This window comes from Cyclopterus lumpus, chromosome 5 (assembly GCF_009769545.1).
Source record: "Cyclopterus lumpus isolate fCycLum1 chromosome 5, fCycLum1.pri, whole genome shotgun sequence".
Lineage (NCBI taxonomy): Eukaryota > Metazoa > Chordata > Actinopteri > Perciformes > Cyclopteridae > Cyclopterus > Cyclopterus lumpus.
This window is the reverse complement of record NC_046970.1, coordinates 1,711,448-1,731,693: the sequence shown is the minus strand read 5'-3', so window position 1 is coordinate 1,731,693 and position 20,246 is coordinate 1,711,448. Positions and strand designations below refer to the sequence as shown.

The 20,246-nt window shown below is 44.2% G+C and overlaps 2 protein-coding genes across 3 annotated transcripts; both read right to left on the bottom strand.

The window, feature by feature from the left end:
• Positions 1 to 23: 23 nt before the first annotated feature.
• On the bottom strand, positions 24 to 12,408 carry ell2 (elongation factor for RNA polymerase II 2). Of its 2 annotated transcripts, none has more exons than XM_034532304.1 (12): positions 12,111 to 12,408; positions 9,013 to 9,060; positions 8,329 to 8,453; positions 8,040 to 8,203; positions 5,581 to 5,840; positions 5,148 to 5,272; positions 4,509 to 4,581; positions 3,706 to 4,420; positions 2,893 to 2,965; positions 2,359 to 2,530; positions 1,768 to 1,812; positions 24 to 1,684 (listed from the first exon to the last, which is right to left on the bottom strand). In XM_034532304.1, the coding sequence occupies exons 1-12, from the start codon at positions 12,282 to 12,284 to the stop codon at positions 1,571 to 1,573; spliced, it is 2,088 nt and encodes a 695-aa protein (XP_034388195.1). In that variant the 5' UTR covers positions 12,285 to 12,408; the 3' UTR covers positions 24 to 1,570. The 2 variants fall into 2 exon arrangements, with proteins under 2 accessions (XP_034388195.1, XP_034388196.1); XM_034532305.1 differs by having other exon boundaries at positions 8,329 to 8,431; positions 12,217 to 12,324.
• A 4,622-nt stretch (positions 12,409 to 17,030) lies between these two features.
• Positions 17,031 to 19,504, bottom strand: LOC117731045 (globoside alpha-1,3-N-acetylgalactosaminyltransferase 1-like). Its single transcript, XM_034533174.1, has 3 exons — positions 19,187 to 19,504; positions 18,479 to 18,541; positions 17,031 to 18,213 (listed from the first exon to the last, which is right to left on the bottom strand). Exons 1-3 carry the CDS (start codon positions 19,218 to 19,220, stop codon positions 17,237 to 17,239), a joined length of 1,074 nt encoding a protein of 357 aa, XP_034389065.1. The 5' UTR covers positions 19,221 to 19,504; the 3' UTR covers positions 17,031 to 17,236.
• Positions 19,505 to 20,246: the final 742 nt, after the last annotated feature.

Below are 20,246 nucleotides of genomic sequence, written 5' to 3'. Positions count from 1 at the left end.
ATCAGAAAAGTTTACTCCATGGATGCAGTACCAGAAAAATATTTAATTTTTGGCAAACAGTCTAACACAGGTTTGTAAACAATGTTCCCTTGGGTTTGAAATAAAGACTTTTCATAGAAGCCATTCATCCATCTATTGAACAAATAATAATAATAATAATAATAATAATAATAATCTTTCACTGCTCTGCAGAAGTCGAACTGAGAATCAAAAACATTTTGAAATCATAATACAGATTTGTCCTCTGGTGGATGACACGTTTTCTTTTCTGCGTCTTCCTAAAAAACAGAAACAGGCATTTTTTTGCCGCTGGATGAAGCTGAAGTCCTCTACCAGGGTCTCGAGATGAACCAGTCTAGACCTCTTCACTTGAGACCGGGTACTCCAGCCAGGCTGACCCTGAGTGCTCTGGCTGGTCAAACACTATAGCAGCTTCTTTTTTTCCAGTTTTTTTTAAAGTTTTCTCACTTTTTCCTCCACATTTCTATTTTTTTTTTTCTTCCTTTCTTACACCTGTCACACACACACACACACACACACTGTAACATCCCTTCCTTCCTTCCTTCATTCACACACACACACACAACCCGTTTCCAGGCAGTTAGAGTTCCTTTGTGTCGCCCGTGGGACCCCAACGGTCGGCCCAACTTGACATTTGAGTGTAAACACCTTAAGGCACCCATAATGCACCACGCACACTGAACACTGTTGGTGCAAGGAATCCTGCCCCCTACTGGCAGGGGGGTCGTACTCCTCGAGTTACCCCACCCTCACCAACCCATGTGGCCAATACAACTACATTTACAATTCATGCACACAAACTGTTGCTTCTCAAAAATCAGCTCAATTGATCCCTCCTGCCCGTCTCATTTCCTTCCCCTTCAGCCTCAACAACAACAACAGTAATGTGTTGAAGCATGATTCTCCAGTACAGTTATTTTTATGAAAAGAGAGGAAACGAGGCAGGCGAGACATCGTTGCCGAATGAGACGACGTGATGGATCCTGCGTGCAAAATGGCTTCAAAGTCAAAACACATAAGGCCCGCGGTAATCTTTTTGCATTGTTTTCAACAGAAGTTAAACAATATATCATCTGCGGACTCTTCTTTGCACTACGAGTCCCAAAATAAATAGATCTCCCTCTTTTCTTTTCTTTTTTTTTTTTTACTTAAATACAAGTTAATATTTTCTCTGATGCTCAAAAATACTTTTTGTTCTTTTTTTTTTGCCTGAAGATAAAGTTCCTTCAACGATTAGAAGAGTTGACGTGTCCCCCCCCCACCCCCCCAGACCCCTTCACACATGCAGGCTGCATCTTCCACTGGTCCAGTGGGATGACGTTCCACAGGAGCCCATTTAGAAGAAACTTAAAGAAAGCAAAAGATGGGAATTGGGGGAGGGGGAAATCAAAGATAGGAAAAGGAACAAGGAATGAAAAGGGATGATATGGGGCGATGGGGCTGTTGTGGAGGCAGTAACTGAAGGGGTGTTAATAAATAACAGCCAGTAGGACACGCCCTCCTGGTTGGACACGCCTCTCAATACTGACGCGTGAAGACGAGCGGGCGCTCAGCACCACGGCACCCTGCGCTGGTCAAAGTCGGCTATCAGCCGCTTGATGTGGGCCAGCTTGTTGTGCAGGTACTCGCAGCGCTGCTTCTCCTCGTGGTAGTTGGGGCTGTGCTGTAAAACAAACAGGAAACGTAGTAAATGATAAACAGTTAGTAGAAAAAGCATCGTTATTAAAAGTCTATACAACTACTCACTTGTTTCATCTTCTTGTACTCTTTCACGACTTCTTCTTGCACCTTCTGTAAAGATACAAAAAATAACCACCTTTAAAAAGGCCGATCCACATCACATCATATTAATATTATTATATACACCTTGCATTCACTATCATGTTGTGAATGCATGTAGCCGATAGACATCAACACTTCTGTGTGACAACCTGAAGGCTCTGAATGTCTGAAGACATCGAACACTTGATGGAATTTGTCTTATAAAAAGATTACAACTTTTTTTAAAGTGTATTGTCTCACTGGTATGACCTGGTATTAAAGTGTATTGTCTCACGGGTATGACCTGGTAATAAAGTGTATTGTCTCAGTGGTATGACCTGGTAATAAAGTGTATTGTCTCACTGGTATGACCTGGTATTAAAGTGTATTGTCTCACGGGTATGACCTGGTATTAAAGTGTATTGTCTCAGTGGTATGACCTGGTAATAAAGTGTATTGTCTCACTGGTATGACCTGGTATTAAAGTGTATTGTCTCACGGGTATGACCTGGTAATAAAGTGTATTGTCTCACGGGTATGACCTGGTAATAAAGTGTATTGTCTCACGGGTATGACCTGGTATTCTTTGGTGCCGGGTGGCAGCTTCCGGCACTTGGCGTCCAGCTCGGTGAAGCGGCGGGTGATGTTCTCCACCCGGGCGTGTAGCTGGCGGTACTCATCGTACTCCGCGTTGAAGTCGTCCTTGTAGCTCTGCCTCTGGTCCACGGACACCATGGGCATGTACTTCCTGTTGACACAGGAAAGGGAATTTAACTGAATGATTATTTTTTGAAAGTCAGTTTAAAAACACAATTAGAAATCACAGAAACGGTTTTGCAAGCTGTCCGATAACTTTTCTCGTTTTAAAATACACCTGGCTAAAAAGGTTGTGATCCTTATAGTAAGAGTGCAATGGATCCCTGCACTCAGCTCTTGAATACCAGTCGGCACAAATGAAACGATCTTGCTGCATTTCCTGTGTTCTGATTCTCAAGCTCTGGTCTGTCGAGTCAAATGTCTCAAAGTGTGAACAACGACGAGACCGTGAAAGGTCAAGAGGGTCACGCGGTGGGGAAACCGGGCGCTTCACAGCACATTAAGGTTACTCACACGACGTAGTCGGGCATCTCGATTGTGGGGGAGAACTCAGTGGCTTGGACTGGTTTCTCTTTATCTGAAGGGCCTGAGGAGGAAGAGGAAAGACAGATTCATAACGAGGGCTGACTGGTCGCTCCCCTCCCATCAATATTTGATAGGCTTTTGAGTGTGAACGTATCAGAAGTGACATGTACAATACATTTTGTTTGATAAATACTCCAATAGTTTGTTTAAGAACATATCTGCAACCCATCGCTACAGATATGGGCATGTAGTCATAATTTAGGCCCACGGATAAATGTATTGGGTAAAACAATTGAATATGTTGCAAATAGCTTTTTATGTTCATTTATAATTAATTTAGGGTACGAGATAGAGTGCACCGATCAATGTCGCAGCGTCTTCAGACAACATCCAGTGCATCCGTGGAATCAAAAAGGTCAAACTATGTGGTGGTGAGGAACATGAACAGAGAAGGCATGGTAGTCAATGAATTAGTCCAAACGCACACAGGAGGGCAGATCTGAGAACTGTGCAAAGAAGCGGAGCAAAAAAACATAAGGAAATATATATATAGAAAATGTGCTCAGAGCCCCTTTCCATCACATGTACTTTATACAGATGAAATAAAACAGTGATTTCTACACCTTCAAAGCGACGGAGTGACCAACCGACTAAATAAACCCTGTACTGAGTTACATGAACACAATGCTGCCATGGAAAACAAATGCACGGTGAAATATTTAAGCTGGAAAACGTTCAACAGTAACTGTAAAGTGCGGTCATCAAGTGATAATCAATAATCAATGAAGACATGAAACACACCTGGATCCTTTTGAGGGTTCTTGTTGATAACTTCTCGGGTCTCTTCTTCTGCGCTGCGCTTCTTTTTGGCTCTCCGGGTGTCTTCGGCCTGCTCGGCTACGACGGGAGGACTTCTGCTACTCTTCTCGGTCCGTTTCCCTTTCTCCCTCTCGCGGTCCTTATCTTTGTGCTTCTTGGATTTCTTTTTGAACTTCTTGCTGGTACTGCTGGACAAGGGAGGGCTGGTGATGACAGTGGAGGTCACTGTGAGCGAGGTGCGAGGAGGGGGAATAATAAGAGGAGGAGGAGGAGGAGGAAGAGGAGGAGGGGGGCTAGGGGAGGTGGTTGGTGTGGGGACGGGGACAGGGTGCCGATAGTGGTCCTGCAGGGTCCTATCAGAGGAGAACGGGATGGGTGAAGGGTCTCTGCAGGAGGAGCTCTGGTCTATAGGCAGGTCCTGGGTGCCACAGCCCTCCGGGGTGCTGGGTGAGTTGGAGTTGGAGGCCGGGCTGGGCTGCTGGTGAGAGGGCGCGGGAGGGTGGGACGGGATCGGGAGATGGGGAGGAGGGCCCGAGGTGACGTTGGCCGGTAGGGACGAGCGTTTAGAGCTGGGGCTGCCCTCTTCCTCGCGGCGCTCGGAGGATGAAGATGTGGCCGGCCCCCGATTGCTGAGGTGGGAGATGCGGGCTTTCTTGGGAGCCAGAGGATCAATAAAGTCAAAGTCTGCCTGGCGCTTCTGGAAGAGAACACAGAATGCATCTGAGAAACGGCGTACTTCACCGTGGGGGGGGGGGGGGTTTGAGGGTGTGCATGTGCTCAGATACCTGGGGCGATGTGGGGACACCGTCTTTGGGAGAACTGCTTGATGGGAGGGTCTCAATAGGAAGACCTAATTTACTGTTAAAGGAAATAAGAGTCGTCAGAGTGGAGCGCGGTGTTCCATTTTAAATGTCAGGCCTTAAGGATACACACAATGTGGGGTTAGCTTTTGATTGTTTACAACAAAAATCATCTTCAACTGGGATAACTTACAATCCTTCACAATAAAATGTCACCAAATCAAGCGTAAAATAAAAGCTCAGATATCGAGCTATAAAAAAGGCACGGCGTCTCCTCCCTGTATTTACAGTGTAAACTAAATGACACCCAACATGATTGCATTAAACTGTGTAGTTATGTTATTCATGCCCCCCCAACCCCCATCTCACGTCTATTATATTATGTATTGCCGTAAAAATAAAACCTACTTATGCGCTATTGATAGACTTTGAAATGTTAAATTTACCGTTAGCATAATCTGAAGGATTGAAAGGTTCCACAGTAACTAACATTACAGTTAACATTACAGCCACCTTCAGCCTTTAATTAATTAATTAATTACACTCCAACCAACGTGTGCTTTATTTATTCAACCAAATATGTATTGGAAATAGAATAAATAGCTTATTTATTAGCTTATGTACCGAGCCAGGATCCGGTCCACCTGCGTCTTCTCATCGTCAGAGTAGCCGGGCCAGTCCCGCTGGATGTCACGATAAATAAAGTCCTTCAATGAGTACGTGTTGTCTTTGGGGTTAAGGTTCGCCACCTGTTGGGACACACAGTTACGAGCTGAACTCACACACACGTTCTGAAACTTCACATTTCCTGCCGAACATCTGTGCATGCAAACAACGTTCAACGATTACGAGGCTCGTTTCACATCAAAGAGAATTAAAAAAGGGTGGGTAAGGGGCTCTTTGGGGTCACATCAGAACCAGAGGAATACCTGAATATACTTAATGGAGCTTGTGTAAATACTAATAAACTGGGCCACTTCTATTTTAAGCTTTCTAAATATTGACGAGACATATTTTGGCTTAAAAAAAAAAAAGAAAAGAAGAAACAACCCTTTACCTGTTGCAGGGTGGTCCCCATTGAGATCCGGTCCTTCTGGTTGATGCCGTCCCGCTGCAGACGGGCCAGCACCTCCAGCTTCTTGTAGGGCCTGAGCGCCAGCAGGTGGATGAGGCGGTCCCTGAAGGGCCGCTGGGACACGGGGTTATTGGAAAGGCACTTGCGAATAGTGTTGGCTGGGTTGATGGGGGTGGAGCGCTTGCGCTCCGGCACCACGTCTTGGCCCGACAGCGCCGGCTTACGGATATGGACTTGCTTTCCTAGAGACAGGAAGTAAAGATATCGTTAGAAGCCTCTTTTTCCTTGCGGGCACGTTCACCGTAACACAGATTTATAGTTTCACATATTTGCTCGACAACATTCTTGCCTACTCTCTTCATCTCACTTATGAAGCCAGGCTTGTGTACCGACAAACATCACCGGTCTTCTAGGACAATACAAAAAGGATCTTAAGTATGCATTAGTTAGATTCCACTCATCAACTCTGTGGCACTAAAGTAGGGTGCATCTCCGGGTGCATCTCCCGGTGCATCTCCCGGTGCATCTCCCGGTGCATCTCCCGGTGCATCTCCCGGTGCATCTCCCGGTGCATCTCCCGGTGCATCTCCGGGTGCATCTCCCGGTGCATCTCCCGGTGCATCTCCGGGTGCATCTCCGGGTGCATCTCCGGGTGCATCTCCGGGTGCATCTCTAGCCTCGACCAGTCGAAACGTTAAAATCAAAATTGGTACCTTAGGGCCAATTCGGTGTACTTTCTATACCCTTTTTTTCCCCCACCTTTCACCCTTTACTCAGTTGTTAATGGCAATTACCAGAAGTGAGTCAGTCACCCAAACTGAATTAAGAAAAAAAGAGAAAAACACTAAATGCCAAATTTAACTGCACAGCTGCCAGCGGAGACAAAGTAAGCAACACCTGTAATTAGTTATTAATGATAATCGACCGATGTTAGTCACAGCTGGAAACTGGTTTCCAACGTTCCGCCCATCCTCACTACGTGGTAACAAGAGTGTTATTTACTTAGCCGTAACTCCTTTGTTTTAGCCGCTCTGAACCTGCGTCACAGTTTGGACGCTCAGTGTAAACGTAGCAGAAGAGACGCGTTTCAAAATGTAAACATCGCAGTGTGGATGGAGCCTCAGAGCGATGCCGGAGGTGTAAGCTTGTTGGGTAATGACAACCTTATGTAACAATGTGTCCTCCTTCCCAAATACTCAGTCTATACATGGATACCTTATACAGAACCAGAGCATTAAAGGCCACATCAGAACGACGGGGGGTTGTGCATCTCTCACTACAAGAGGAAAAATACAAGTTACAGACTGACATTTACAGCCTGAGAAAGTAAGAAGCTAAAGCCCCCCTTTGCATTAGTAAATGGTGCTCGCTGCAAACCAGCTGCTTCAAGCTCCCGTCACACCCCTTTTCTCTGCAGCTCCTCTCGTTTCCCAGTTTCTATCTGGGCCAGTTATATGCAAATGATCCCACGGGCCCAGAACATGCCCGAGGAGGTCTCGTTTCACGGAGAACATTTGGGGACTTTGATTCTGGTTTAAAACAAGGAACTCTCTGACAAAAGGCTTAAATCCTACAAACCGGTTTGGACTATTCAAGCTGAAAAAGAGCCCGTTAGTACAAGTATGAATCTGTTTTTATGAAACAGAGGTTCTCACACTAGCCAGATTGGGAAAACAAAAAAGTGGTACACATTTTTTGCATGTGGGTAAAAAAAAAAGTGCGTCAATTTTTATTTGTGCTCTTTAATTCCAATCCGTTTGAACTACCAGAAACCTATTAACTTCTTTGTAGAATATTGCATACCTACCAAACAGCCAATGATTTGCATCCAGTGTTGCGTCTGTGGTTCGTCAGACCTTTGATTGCCGGACCATTTTCACACGATAAGAAGCTAAGTGAGCGAGGCTACTCTTCCTTGGTGGTTTCCTTTACGGGCACGGACACTTTTTTTCTTTACCATATTATCTTTAGGTCTAAAAGCAATGCTAAAACGACGGCAGGAAAGGGAGAAGAGAACATTACAGCAAGACGTTTGGTTGCGGATCCTCGGCCGACCTGCTCAGAGTCGGATACGATAAATGGATGAGGCCGGAGAGAGAGCGACGAGACAAATTAGATTATAAAAGATTACTTTTTCTGCTCAGCTTGTGCGACTGAGGTCCAGGCCCAGTGGGTAGGACGGTTATCTCCATGCGTGAAACATGAAACTCGGTCGCATGCGATAGGTGCAGAACACACGCAGTGGCTGTACTTTTAGCATCATTTTGGCAGGCTGTGTGTCAATAAAACAGAAACGGCTTCACCAGCAACCTTTGGCCCTTATCAGTCAGACTGCTAATCTGGAGAAGACCGAGACGGCAAAATGGCTGAGTCAGTTGCAGTAAAGTTTGAAAAAGAGAGAGAAAAGGTGTCGATAGGAGGTGAAGCTCTGCTGGCCTCACCTCTGTACTGGCCGCCGGGCTTGATGACTTTGGTCCCACGTTCACGCGTGTCCTCTGCAGCCTGGGTCATGCGTTCCCGGGTCACCTGGTAGGAGTCATTCGTGGCGCACACTGTGACCTTGTCCTGTACTGTCCCCAACAATGCCAGGTGTGAGGCCCCTGAGCTGGAGACAAAAGGGGGAGTGTGAGAGGTGTGTGTGTGTGTGTGTGTGTGTGTGTGACGCAGAAAGGAATTACCTTCCAGCAATGTGTAGTAAGAGTGTAACAGCTGACCGGCGATTACAAGTACCTGGACACATACTGCTGGATGCAGTCAAAGCTTCCCTGAGGGTTGTCCTTGCCCACATTAGACAGGTAAAAATCGAAATTGTGGAAGGTGTCCGAGGAGGAATCTGTTTTGGGAATTTTAATGCGCTGTAAGAATTCACACAGAAAGAAAGAAAGAAAGAAATCCCAAGTTATAGTATCCATTCACAGATGAGGATTTTAGATTAATTAATTGAGTTGGGAGTGGACAATAATAATAATAATCAGGTTAATTCTTCACCATGAAACTGCCATAGTTTTCACCTTACAGTTCAGCACATACACACTGTACAGAGGCAGGGTCTACATCTGAGCTACGGGGTTAGACCGTGACAGGGAGGTCTCTTGAGGTCTCAGCCGCTAAGGGGAGGCCTCATGTGAGTCATGTGCATCGTGGACAAACAAGCAAATGCAAAACAGGGGACCAGGACCCAACTCACCAGGGTCTGAAATCAATGTCTCTCTGAACAGTTCAGCAGACAGTTTGCATAACGGAAACACCTTCTAGAACCAAAACTGAATAAAACACTGTGCACAGTACTACTACCACTAATAATAATAATAATAATAATAATGTGCAACACTGGTGATATAAATAAGTGTAAACTGAGCAGAAGTTGAGTTGATAATTAACTCGACCAAGTCAGAAGAACAGGGGGGCGCTTACCCCTTGGAGTCCCTTGAATTGTATTGTTGGCTGCAAAGGTGGTACATTCTGAAAGTGAAGAGAAACAGCAGGTCAAGCCCTGCTCACACTTTGGAAATGTAAAGTATTATAGAGAAAGCAATACCAGTTGGTCAAGTACAACACAATATCTACATTAGTGGTCTAGAACCTGCAGAGCCGGACACTCAGAGCCTCGGGTGCCGTCGCGCCAAAGCATACTTCAAACCACCGACAGTACAACCATTAAATGTTGCACCTGAACAGAGTGAAGACTACAGCTAAGCAATAGCTCACATGTATGTTTTTTTTTGTATTTGTATTCATAATGCAAAAGGAGAAAACCTGAAGAGCCAGTATTGCAGAGAGATAACCCCTCTCATTTCCATGCGACTGTAAATGTATTAGCAGTATGGTGCTATGGCAATAATAATAATAATAATAATAATAATAATAATAATAGGTAGTATTTATCATTACTTTGCACGTCATTTTCTTTTTGGGTCAATAAAATGTCAGAAAATAGTAAATAAAAATGGAGCGTGGCAATTCTCCAAACCCAGATGACATTAATTGCTTGTTTTGTCCGACAGTCTTAAAACCTAAAATACATTCAGTTTACAAATCACATGAAAAACAAAGAGATTACAATTGAATTGGCAACAATAAGTGCATTTTCTTTCTAGCACTAGTGGCCTGGCTGCAGACACAATGGGTAACTGTCAGCCACATCCTTGAAGGCCACCATTAGGGCTCGGTCTCCACAGAGAAAACATGAAGTACACTTTACCTCCATCTTCTTTTTGAGTGGTTAAGAGGTAGGTGGCAGGTAAACATGTTCACTTTTATCTGAACACAAGCAGAGGAACTTAAACACAAGAAGATATTTTTGTAACGTCTTTGCTTAGTGTAGGTTAGCTTTGGTGGCTACTTAAAATTGGAGTTGACAGCCATACGTGTGAAGTGGCTGCTCTGTTGCTGTGTACATTAGAAAAGGAAAAGCACAGGATATGCTACTTCAAAAAAAAAAATAAGACGCTGAGGAGCCAGCTGGCTCTGACCCTAACCCCGAGACTTTAAAATAAGTTGCATCAATTTGTTGCAGAGGAATTTGCATTTTATTATTAACAAGCTTCTCTGTATTCTTGGAAAGTAGAATTATACTTGCAAACTCATACAAGACCGTAGATGCAGATAATCTTGGATGAAGTGTGTAATTTCTTTCAGACTGAAAGAACCATGTCATGGTTAAAGCTAAGGTAGTCCAAGCCACTGGCTGACTCCCTCCCCCACTATCCATACACACACACACACACACACACACACACACACACACACACACACACACACAGTTCTGATCACATTTCACATCACCACAGAAAGACAAAGATAGCCAGCTTCCATAGTTCGATGACTGGTTGAGCTGCAACACACATTACTGAGAGGAAGAGAGAGAAACAAAAAGCAGGCAGTTTTGGCTGCTCAGTCAGCAAGAGATGGCAGGCAGCCGTTCAATGCAGCGCGCAGACCAACATTACCACATCCAATAAGGTCGTAGCATGGACCGTCACAAAAGAATTCCTCCGACTTACTGTTTTGCCAGTCGTCACAAACTAAACTTAACAATAATTTTAAATGGTGTTTCCATATGTGAATTAATTACACGGGGGGTGCTCACAGTGGTGCAGAGGAGCGTGTGGCATGCGTACAGACACACGCCATGTGCCATAAAAAGCACTCGGGAAGACCTCTGACCAGCACTACCCCAGTGAGCAGAGACCTCGGCCCAGGCAGTGCGTTACGTAACGGCGTTGTTGTTGTTGTTGGCAGACTTAAGGTCAGGTAACTTAGCTCCCGGGCCCTCTGCAACCCAAGACCTGCAGAGGTCCAACTTAGTTCACCTTTTGTGGCACCTCAACAAGATTATGCCATTTGTACAGTTCCAAGATTAACACATTATACATTTAATCCACACAGGTATGCAGTGAGCTATTAGCACACAGTTTTAAAAGCCTCATAATCACCGATGGAGTCAAGCTCAGTGGGGAGTACATTTTGACGAGGCAGTATGTTGAGCTAGAAAGTACATTGTGAACAAAATGACATGGTAATTATTTTTATTATCTTGAAAAAAAAAATGCTATATAGAAAGATACCATATGAGGTTTATTTGTAAATGCTGGTGAACTCCTCTCATGCAGCTTGAAGTATCTGAAAGTATGCAAGAAACGATTTAAACAAATTTGGGCAAACAAGCCCACATTAAAATATCTGTACCGTGTAAACCTCGAGGCTCTACATCCTTCAGCTACGTGTACTCAACACGTTAACCGTAAGTTAATTAGCTGGCTGTGAGTCATGCCATTGCCAGGATGCGACGTGACGTTTAACAAACAGATTAAAAACAAAACTTCTGTCCATATGGTAAGCGGTCTAACTAGTGGCCCCGAGTCGGAGTTAAACGAGCCTCAACTTATCCGCAGATGAGCTGCCAAATAACGTCACAGCCTCGTCGAATAGAGGAAAAAAGTCCACGTTAACCAACACTAGTTATCGAAGCTTTTACGTGTCTCCGTTTATTTAAAAAAAAAACGTGTCTGGCGGAACCAGTGGGTTCATCGCAATGCCATTAACGTGTCCACTGTATTGATTATTATAAAGAAACGTTGGTTCTGGAAAGAGAAAGGTGGACTTTAGTTAGCTGGCCGAGCTCAGCCCAGGATAGGGGGGGTCCGTACCAAAGCAGCTAGCTCGAGCTAACGCGGCTACTTCAGAGTGTCCGACTTTACCAACTGCTTTTTCTAAATTAAATAACATTTGTCAATTCGTAAAACATGGCCAGGGCCCACGGTCCCGGTCTCGGTTGCCTTATTCAGTCGGTCGATATAACGACACGAGGACAATAAAAGGAAAAAACAAACAAAGCAGAAAGTCGCCCTGTCAACAGCTTAGCTAACTTTGCTAGCTTTCGGCTAGCTGTGCGTGGCAGTTAGGCTTCCCCCAGCTGAGACGAGCTGTGTCAGCCCCCTGGACAAGTCACTTGGCTGCTTCTTCTTTTTTTTTTTTTAAGTCAAAAAATAAAAACGGCCGTTTACACTCACCATACAATTTTGGTGGCTGTCTATGGCTCTCAGCGCCGTCTCGGTCAATTTGACGTGTAATACGGTGACTCTATCTGTGCTCTGTCGGCCACAATTTAATCCATACCTCCCATCCTCGGAGAGCGCCGCCATCTTTACCAGCCCTCCACCATCGTCCCTTTGAGGCTGGAGCATTTAGCGGCCCCGGCTCCCTGCGCTCACCACTCTGGCCCGGGGAGGGACTACAAGCTGCCGCTGCCTACAGGGCTGCACTGTTGCATTAGTCTTGACAGGCTGCCAGCTTGTTACTTTTTTGTGCACTGTTCCAGCCCCAGTGCATTGCGCTTTACACTGTGGTGGAAAGTAATCCACAATGCATTCAAGTGTCCTGCTTGCACGTTGCATGTGTTTTACTTTAGTGCAGCTTGTTGTTGGTGCTCATTTCACCACTTGCTTTCAAAGTTTTTGTGCATGATTTTTTTCTTTTCTTTCTCCATTTACAAAACCAGGACAGCATGTTGTCATATTTGATCTTTTAAAGCCTTCCTGAGGGACATTATAGTATCTAGTGTCCCTTTTCTCTTGGTAAAACTGCCTCTTGCCTGCTGTGTTTTTTGCTGACATGCGATAACTTATTCTAGCCTACTGGAACTGTTGAAGGTATCCTTTATAGACTATACTTAAGTAATAAATAACGGCAGCATCTAAACCCATACGATTCTGAACTACTTTGCTAATATTGCCTTGTACTTTATAACATTTTTGCACACACTCTTCATATTTTTCTAAATAATCCGCCTCACACGAGAAGCCCACCGCGAAAACTAATAAGCAGAGCTCAGTCGTTAAAAATATTGCATCTTGTGTTTTTAACTATACACAGATTCTCATATGTCAGAGACGGCGAGGACATTTTTTTTTTTCACAGCCAGCTTCTTGGTGAACTGCGTAGCCGATATGTCGCCCTGTAATCATCTTTCATGTGGTTCCCTTTAATGATATGGGATATGATGTGACATCAGCACCATGGCCACACGTGTGTCCCCCAGTGAGCTCCACTATCTCTGAGAGTCAGTCCCCTTGACCTGGTGATTAGGCCAGCAGGCTTCGGTGTGAAGCAGCCGGGGCAGGGTGGGGTAAGGCCTGTGTGAATCCAGCAGATTAGCATAGCTTTACCCCACCCATCCCCCTGACGAGTCACACACACACTCGCATACGTGCGCACACACACATACACACATTCCAGACTTCTTGCACATTAGCCATCAACAAAGTAGTTCTTCATATTTCTCCAAAATAAACTGCCCCACAAAGATATGCATTCCACTTAAATATATATACATATATATATATGTATATATGTGTGAAATGTAAAATCTGAAACAACATTCAATGCCGTGATCATCAATGTCATTGATGGTATCCTTCATCAACCATAGTTAGAAACAACCCCGACTGCGTGGAACTCGTTGCCGACCTCCTCTTGCTTTGAATACATGCAGATTTTAAATACTAAACTTAATTCCAAAGGTGCTCTGGTTTGTCTGACAGGTTGCCTGCTGGGTAAATAAAGCCTTTTGGTGGCTAGGACTCATTGGTGTGAGAGCGTTTGTGTTTAAAGAGGCCCTGAAGGTGTCACCTGATAAAAGCTCAAGAGCCCAGTGTGTAAAGAATACTTCAAAATGACTCACGCTTTGTTGAAGGCTGAACATTAAACACAAGGATTACTTAACCGAGAAGTCCTTAATTGCAATCCTAGTGTGCTGTGATGATTGACCTCTGACACTTTAAAATGTGGATGTATTATTGGTACCGATGGGTTGCGTATATACAGCGAGTGAGTTTGCGCCTCTTTGTCTGTCTACGTCTTATTTTGCATTCTGCTGCAGCAAACGAGTGTGTGTGTGTGTGTGTGTGTGTGTGTGTGTGTGTGTGTGTACCTCTCGTGGTCACTTTTTCAAATCAGATTTCGATGTCTCATAGATATGCTGCTATTGAGCTGACAGCTGAGTGCATCTCTGACCCCCCCCCCCCCCACCACCTCCATCTTCTCCTCTCCGCCCCACAGGATAAGAGTTGTCGGTGTGTTTAGCTAACAGCTTATGGAATGGGCTGTTTGTTTGGCGAACAGCTAATTGAAGTATGAATACACACACGCGCGCGGCTGTGTGCCTCTCAGCAAGCGCCTAAGTGCCAAACACTGCAAGGTATTGATTACCGACTGGTACAACAACAAAGGGGACAACTGAAGGGGGGCACACATACATTGGTGCTATTATGACTTCATGAACCCACGGGTGACGTCACATCAATGAGGCTCCGCGGCTCCCTTTCATTGTTTCAGACGTGTGTTTGGTTAACAGCTCACGGACATGCCGGTGCACCCACTGCCGTACCTCGCCACCAGACGGCCCGCTGCGTTGGGTTTTTGGCATTCATTGTGGCTTTTTTTTTTTAGTTTGAATGAAGTATGTTTCACGACGTCTCACAGGCCATACGGGGCGGCGGGGGGTTAGCCAATCGGGGGTTGCCTTCATTCATCACGTAATACAGCAAAGATCAGCAGTCTCCTGAACGCACCTTTCTTTGTTGTTTTGAAACAGAATGAATGTTACATCACAGTTCTGTGTAATGCCGCAGATATCCTTCTACCTTCTACCCTGAATAACAAAAGGGATTAATTATTGATAGACCTATTTTTTTGGCCGTGCTCCGGTTTGGGTGCTAATCAAAGGCACGTGTTTCAGGGGCAGGTAACAGTGATACGTGGGCCCCTTTTCTGTTGCCAGATCAGTTTTACATTTAAAGTTGCTTTGTTATTTCCAGACTTGTATTGTTCCTCAATGTGCTAAACTATATGTTCAGGTGTTCCTCTCGGGTAAAGAAGCAGTTCATTTAGATATGACTTAATAGCTAGGAGATAATGAGATTGTGTGTGTGTGTGTGTGTGTGTGCATCTCTGTGTCTGTCCACAAATCTGATCTCACATCCTGAATCTGTTAAAACATCTTTGCTAATGTAAATAATAAATGACTGTATCTACCACCTGGCGGTTTTGTAGACTAACATTACTAAGCCTGTGTCACCGTGCCAGCATGGGAGCTAATGGCCAAGGGATGTCAATAATTATATTTAGAAAAAAACACACTAAATTCTCTCCAACAACAACTAAAAGCCTACGTGGGTTTCCATGTGAAGGATATCTGTACTGCCTCTTGCCCTGCTTTAAGTAATGCTGCTGCCCACAGGCTCCTTCACCACTAATCATCACAGGGAATACACTTATAATAATTTAAACTGCTTTGCATTATGGCAGGAAAAGGGGTAGTAAGGGGGAGTCTATGTAAAAACAACGTCCCAGATGACAGGCATTCATAAGACCAAAGCAGAAAGCTAAACAATCCGACTCTCAATAATGTAATTATTATTATTATTATTATCATTATAAGTATTATTATTAATATATCATTATTAATATTATTATTATAACTATTATTATTATTATAATTATAAGTATTATTATTATTATTATAAGTATGACTATATATAAGTATTATTATTCTTAATATATTATTATTAATATTATTATTATAAGTATTATTATAATTAAAAGTATTATTATTATTATAAGTATTACTATACATATTATTATTATAAGTATTATTATAATTATTTTAAGTATTATTATTATTATAAGTATTATTATCATTAATATATCATTGTTAATATTATTATTATAAGTATTATTATTATTATAATAAGTACTATTATTATTAATATTATAATGATAAGTATCATTATTATAAGTACTATCATTATTATTAATATTATTATAATAAATATTATTGTTATTGTTATTATAATTATAAGTATTAATATTATTATAAGTATTATTATCATAAGTATTATTATTATTATATCAGGCAATTTAGCTCAAATGTGGATATCATTTATAATCTGAATCACCACGTGAATACTAATAATTAGCAGGTGCCAGTGCTCCCCTTATTCACACGTTGGCCGGTATCAGCAAGCTCTTGCTACTTATTCCCATTTATTTATTGTTTCCATCTGAAATGTGCCCTTAGCGTTAACACTTACTTGAAGGTAAAATGTGCTGTTGTTAGACAGAAGTCTCTATAATATGTTATGGGATGCCTGCAGCCTGGAATCAACTCCAACCAGTCAGACAGGCAGGTATGCATGCAGAGCTGAGGTGTGTGAGCCATGCGTCCAGGTTTTCTCCTTCATATTTGACCATTATTATTTCTGCAGGTAACACTAGTGAGACAAGTCCACCTGTGTGCAAGCAGCGGGGAATTGAGATGTCACTCAAATATAACTGGAAATGAGTTTCCACAGAGTTTCTGAAGTTTACCTCCAGCCTCATTCCACGTGGCAATCTATCCCACGAGGACGGAGTCTGTTGGCGGTGGGAAGAAAAGCCATCTGCTGCTGTTTAACCCTCCCATTAAAAGCAAGAGAAGCAGAGTGTGAACGTGTGCGTTTGTGTGTTTGTGTGTTGGAGTGAGAGAGAGATAAGCAGACAACCACTAAATCCAGGTCGTTTGAGTTTAACACATAATGGGGAAATCAAATTTTTGTATTAATCAGTTTGAGCGATTTAAAAACTGTTTCAGTGTCGACCCGGTAGCTCCTGTAACCGGGAGAAACAGCATCCCGTCGTATCCCCCCCCCCAACCCCCTCACCTGGTATTTAAGGACCTTGAAACAGCAGCTCTTCCAGTTAATGATTGGCCACTGCGGGTGAAAGTGTGCACTTACACTGTTGACTCTTATCGCTGTTGACCACAAAGCCACTGGAGCAGTATCTCCCAAGCTGACATTAATGGAGAACACAGTGCTCCGCTTAAACAGAAAGGTCGATTTCCTTTTTTTGGGGGTCTGCTGTGGAAGAGATAGCACGCGAGACAAACCGTTCGCACAAATGGGCCTTTAATTGGGAGCAGATTGTGCCGTTTGCTCAAGTGTGATTGCAGGATACATTTATTGTCTCATGGAACAGTGAAAACAACATGGAGATGATAACCTAATTGAATTTAACGACGATCATCTCCTCCCTTTATCTCCTGTCCTGTCATCCAACGTAACACTAACAGTTCTTCATGTTGGAGTGAGACCCACGTTCACATTTCAGCAGAACCCGACACTTTACATGGATTCTGTTTCTGCTCATCACGAGCCTCACATGTCCTTCCCAGCGACACCAGCCTCTGCACGTGCACATCAGGAGCCAGGGCCGAGTTCCACCAGCTGTACTCTGGGGAAAGCACGCAGGTGGGCCTGTTGTTGACCAGGTAGCGGTTCAAGTAGCTCTCCTCGAGGCCCCTGGCCATCACCCCGTTGGCCTGGTCCTGCAGGATGAGCAGAGAACAGGCTCGAGCCAGTCTGAACATCTCAGAAACCAACCCGCCGTACAACTCGGAGGTGTAGTAGTAGTCTCCTTCGTCCTCCTCCACGCATGCGGAGGAGACCTCTTCTACTTCGTAAGGAAAGGCCTTCCGGGGCATCCCGTAGAGCTGCGGGTGCAACGTGGCCACCAGGTCTCCGAGGATCTCCTCTCCCACGGGGGCCACGAACTCCTGATCGATGTCAGCGCAGAAGATGTACTCCACCTCGCTGCCGATCGGGTTCCTGATGGCGTCGGCGAGCAGCGCCATGCGGCGACGAGTCAACCTCTCCCACCCGGGCAGCTCCGAGATAGGGACTACCTTCAGCTCTCGTTCGGGGCCCAGCTCGATGGGGGGGTCCAGGGTGCGGGGGTTGTCCGTGAGGATGTAGTAGGTGACCATGTGACCAGGAAGGAAGTGGGTTTCGGCCGAAGAGAGGAAGCGGTGCACGAACTTGGCGTACGTTCCCACCACGAGGGCCAGCAGACCCGTGCGGATTCCCTGACGTTCGAATTTAGCCCTGCGGCCGGCGGACTTCTGGGTGTCACCCCACACCAAGGGAGCACCCCAGGGTGTCGCCAGAGGAGTCTGTGGCGCCGTTGGCTTGAAGACCGCCACGTCTGTTATAACTCCTCCCCTGTCCAGGCCCAAGGCACGAAAGATGGGATGAGGGGACTCCACGCCGACAGCTGCTTTGCGTCCGTTGAGGAAGTCTGACGGGGAAAAACGAAACACTTTTTTATGTACACAGTGACACTTTATGGGATGTACACAAGTCACCTAGTTCAACTGACCTTATTTAAAGCACATTATGTGTTTGTAAACTGCAGAAGGTATATTTGCATATTATATCGGCATATTTATATATATATATATATATATATATATATATATATATATATATATATATATATATGTATATTCACATCCACTTTGCTCTCCTGTATGTGTATTTACTAGATTCTTCTGTACACTTACATATGAGCAGAGACAGGAGAACGCCGTACAGAACCAGCTGCATTCTGGTCACTCTGACTGGTCCTGTTTGAAGGACCACCAACACACATTAAATGAAACCAGTACAAGTTGATATATGCTTTTTCTCGTCGGTGCATTTTCTTACCAATGTTCCTTGCAACCCAAGACCAAAGCTCACCGTTCACCCTTCGGAAGGATCGCAACCAAATGATGCACACATCATTTAATCTTTAAAGCGTATGCAATGTGGGCTGCAGCCCATGCAACGTGTCTGTAGGCTTATACACATAGGATGTAATGACCTTCTACTTTAAGTACCTCAGATTACATTTTATTATAAATATTTGAGGAAGTACAACTATGTCATCTAAAACTGAGAATACACCAGAAGCCATAGAAGCCTCAATGGAGTCAATGGAGATGCTATCTTCTCCACAGACATTCTTGCATGCTCGTTCACCAGACAAGAGATTTTGGGACACAGCGTCTTGAATCAATAGAGGACTTATTTTTGCCTTCCCCGGACATATTTTCAGGATCAGCTTACACAACATCTGAGAAAAGCTTTAAAAAAAAAAAAGCTTTAGCTGCTTTAACTGAACGTGCACAAGTACAGCGGTCACAGATCAATGACAGGTGAGGGGGGGGGGGGGACAACCAGATGTGACACGAGCAGCAGAGGTGGAGCAGCGGTGAGGTTTTACTGACCTGCGGCCGTCTTGCAGAATGGGAAGAGCGCCATATTGTGACCTGCTGGTGGATCAACACACAGACCGTCTGAGGCCCAGAACAAATCCTCTCCCGTCTCCTCCTGGAAATGTGCTGTTTAACTCGCTTTGCTCCACCAATGGTTACTTTCTAAACTTGCTTTCCTCTTTCTTTCCTTGCTTTTTATAAAATGTTCCACTCCTCTTTTTTTTACTCACATATCTTCTTTCTTGCCCCCCATCCCCCCCTTTTTTCCCTCCTTATTCAGTTTTTGGAGAGGAAAACCAAAGCAACACAGATGTGTGTGTGTGCGTGTGTGTGTGTGTGTGTGTGTGTGTGTGTGTGTGTGTGTGTGTGTGTGTGTGTGGAGGGGGGCTAATCTGGGCTAATGGGAGGAGCCGAGGAGAGGAGGAGAAGACATGGTGAAGAGGATTTCAGTCTTTCCTCCTCGAAGCTCTTCGGAGAACCTCAACACGTCCTGAAGTTCTTCTTTAAATTCATCACACGGACAGAAATAAATCTGAGAGGAGAAGAGTTGGTGGGAAGTAGACAGACACAAATGCTGCGTTAAAACCAGGCTGCAGGGTGTGGGATTCTTTCTGACCACAAGGGGGAGACACTCACAAGGAAATGCAATGCAAAGCATCAGGAGACAGCATCCTCTGAAGAGGTTCTAATATATATTATATTATCAAACTCTGATTCTAGAAGGATGTCCAAACGCAATGTGGGAAATAGTGTCAACGATATGTCTTTTATGAATTAAAAGCCCTGAACGGTATTTGTTATCATCACTGAACTCATCGTGAGGACATTTCTTATGGCTTTTAACTGTGAGTGTTGTGTTTCATTATTTAACAGCAAGTGTGTCTCATTAGTGCATTAGTGCCTTATGAAGATTATGAAATCCCTGTTTGCCAACGATTCAAAATCAAACATTTGAAAAGGCCGGTAATCATATTTCAAGTATACAACCAATGCTAACGGCAGCATGACAACATAAAAAAAGCAAATGCAACCACACAGTGGATCCATCTGTTTACTCTATTTACTTCTGAGA

Coding starts and splice junctions, on each gene's coding strand:
- ell2 (XM_034532304.1), bottom strand. CDS start 12,284: ATGCTCCAGCCTCAAAGGGACGATGGTGGAGGGCTGGTAAAGATGGCG. Junction 9,061..12,110: donor ACAGCCACCAAAATTGTATG/GTGAGTGTAAAC, acceptor CTTCACTTTCAG/AATGTACCACCTTTGCAGCC. Junction 4,582..5,147: donor GTGGACCGGATCCTGGCTCG/GTACATAAGCTA, acceptor TTCCTTTAACAG/TAAATTAGGTCTTCCTATTG.
- LOC117731045 (XM_034533174.1), bottom strand. CDS start 19,220: ATGGCGCTCTTCCCATTCTGCAAGACGGCCGCAG. Junction 18,542..19,186: donor ATTCTGCAAGACGGCCGCAG/GTCAGTAAAACC, acceptor TCCTTCAAACAG/GACCAGTCAGAGTGACCAGA. Junction 18,214..18,478: donor TCTCCTGTCTCTGCTCATAT/GTAAGTGTACAG, acceptor TTTCCCCGTCAG/ACTTCCTCAACGGACGCAAA.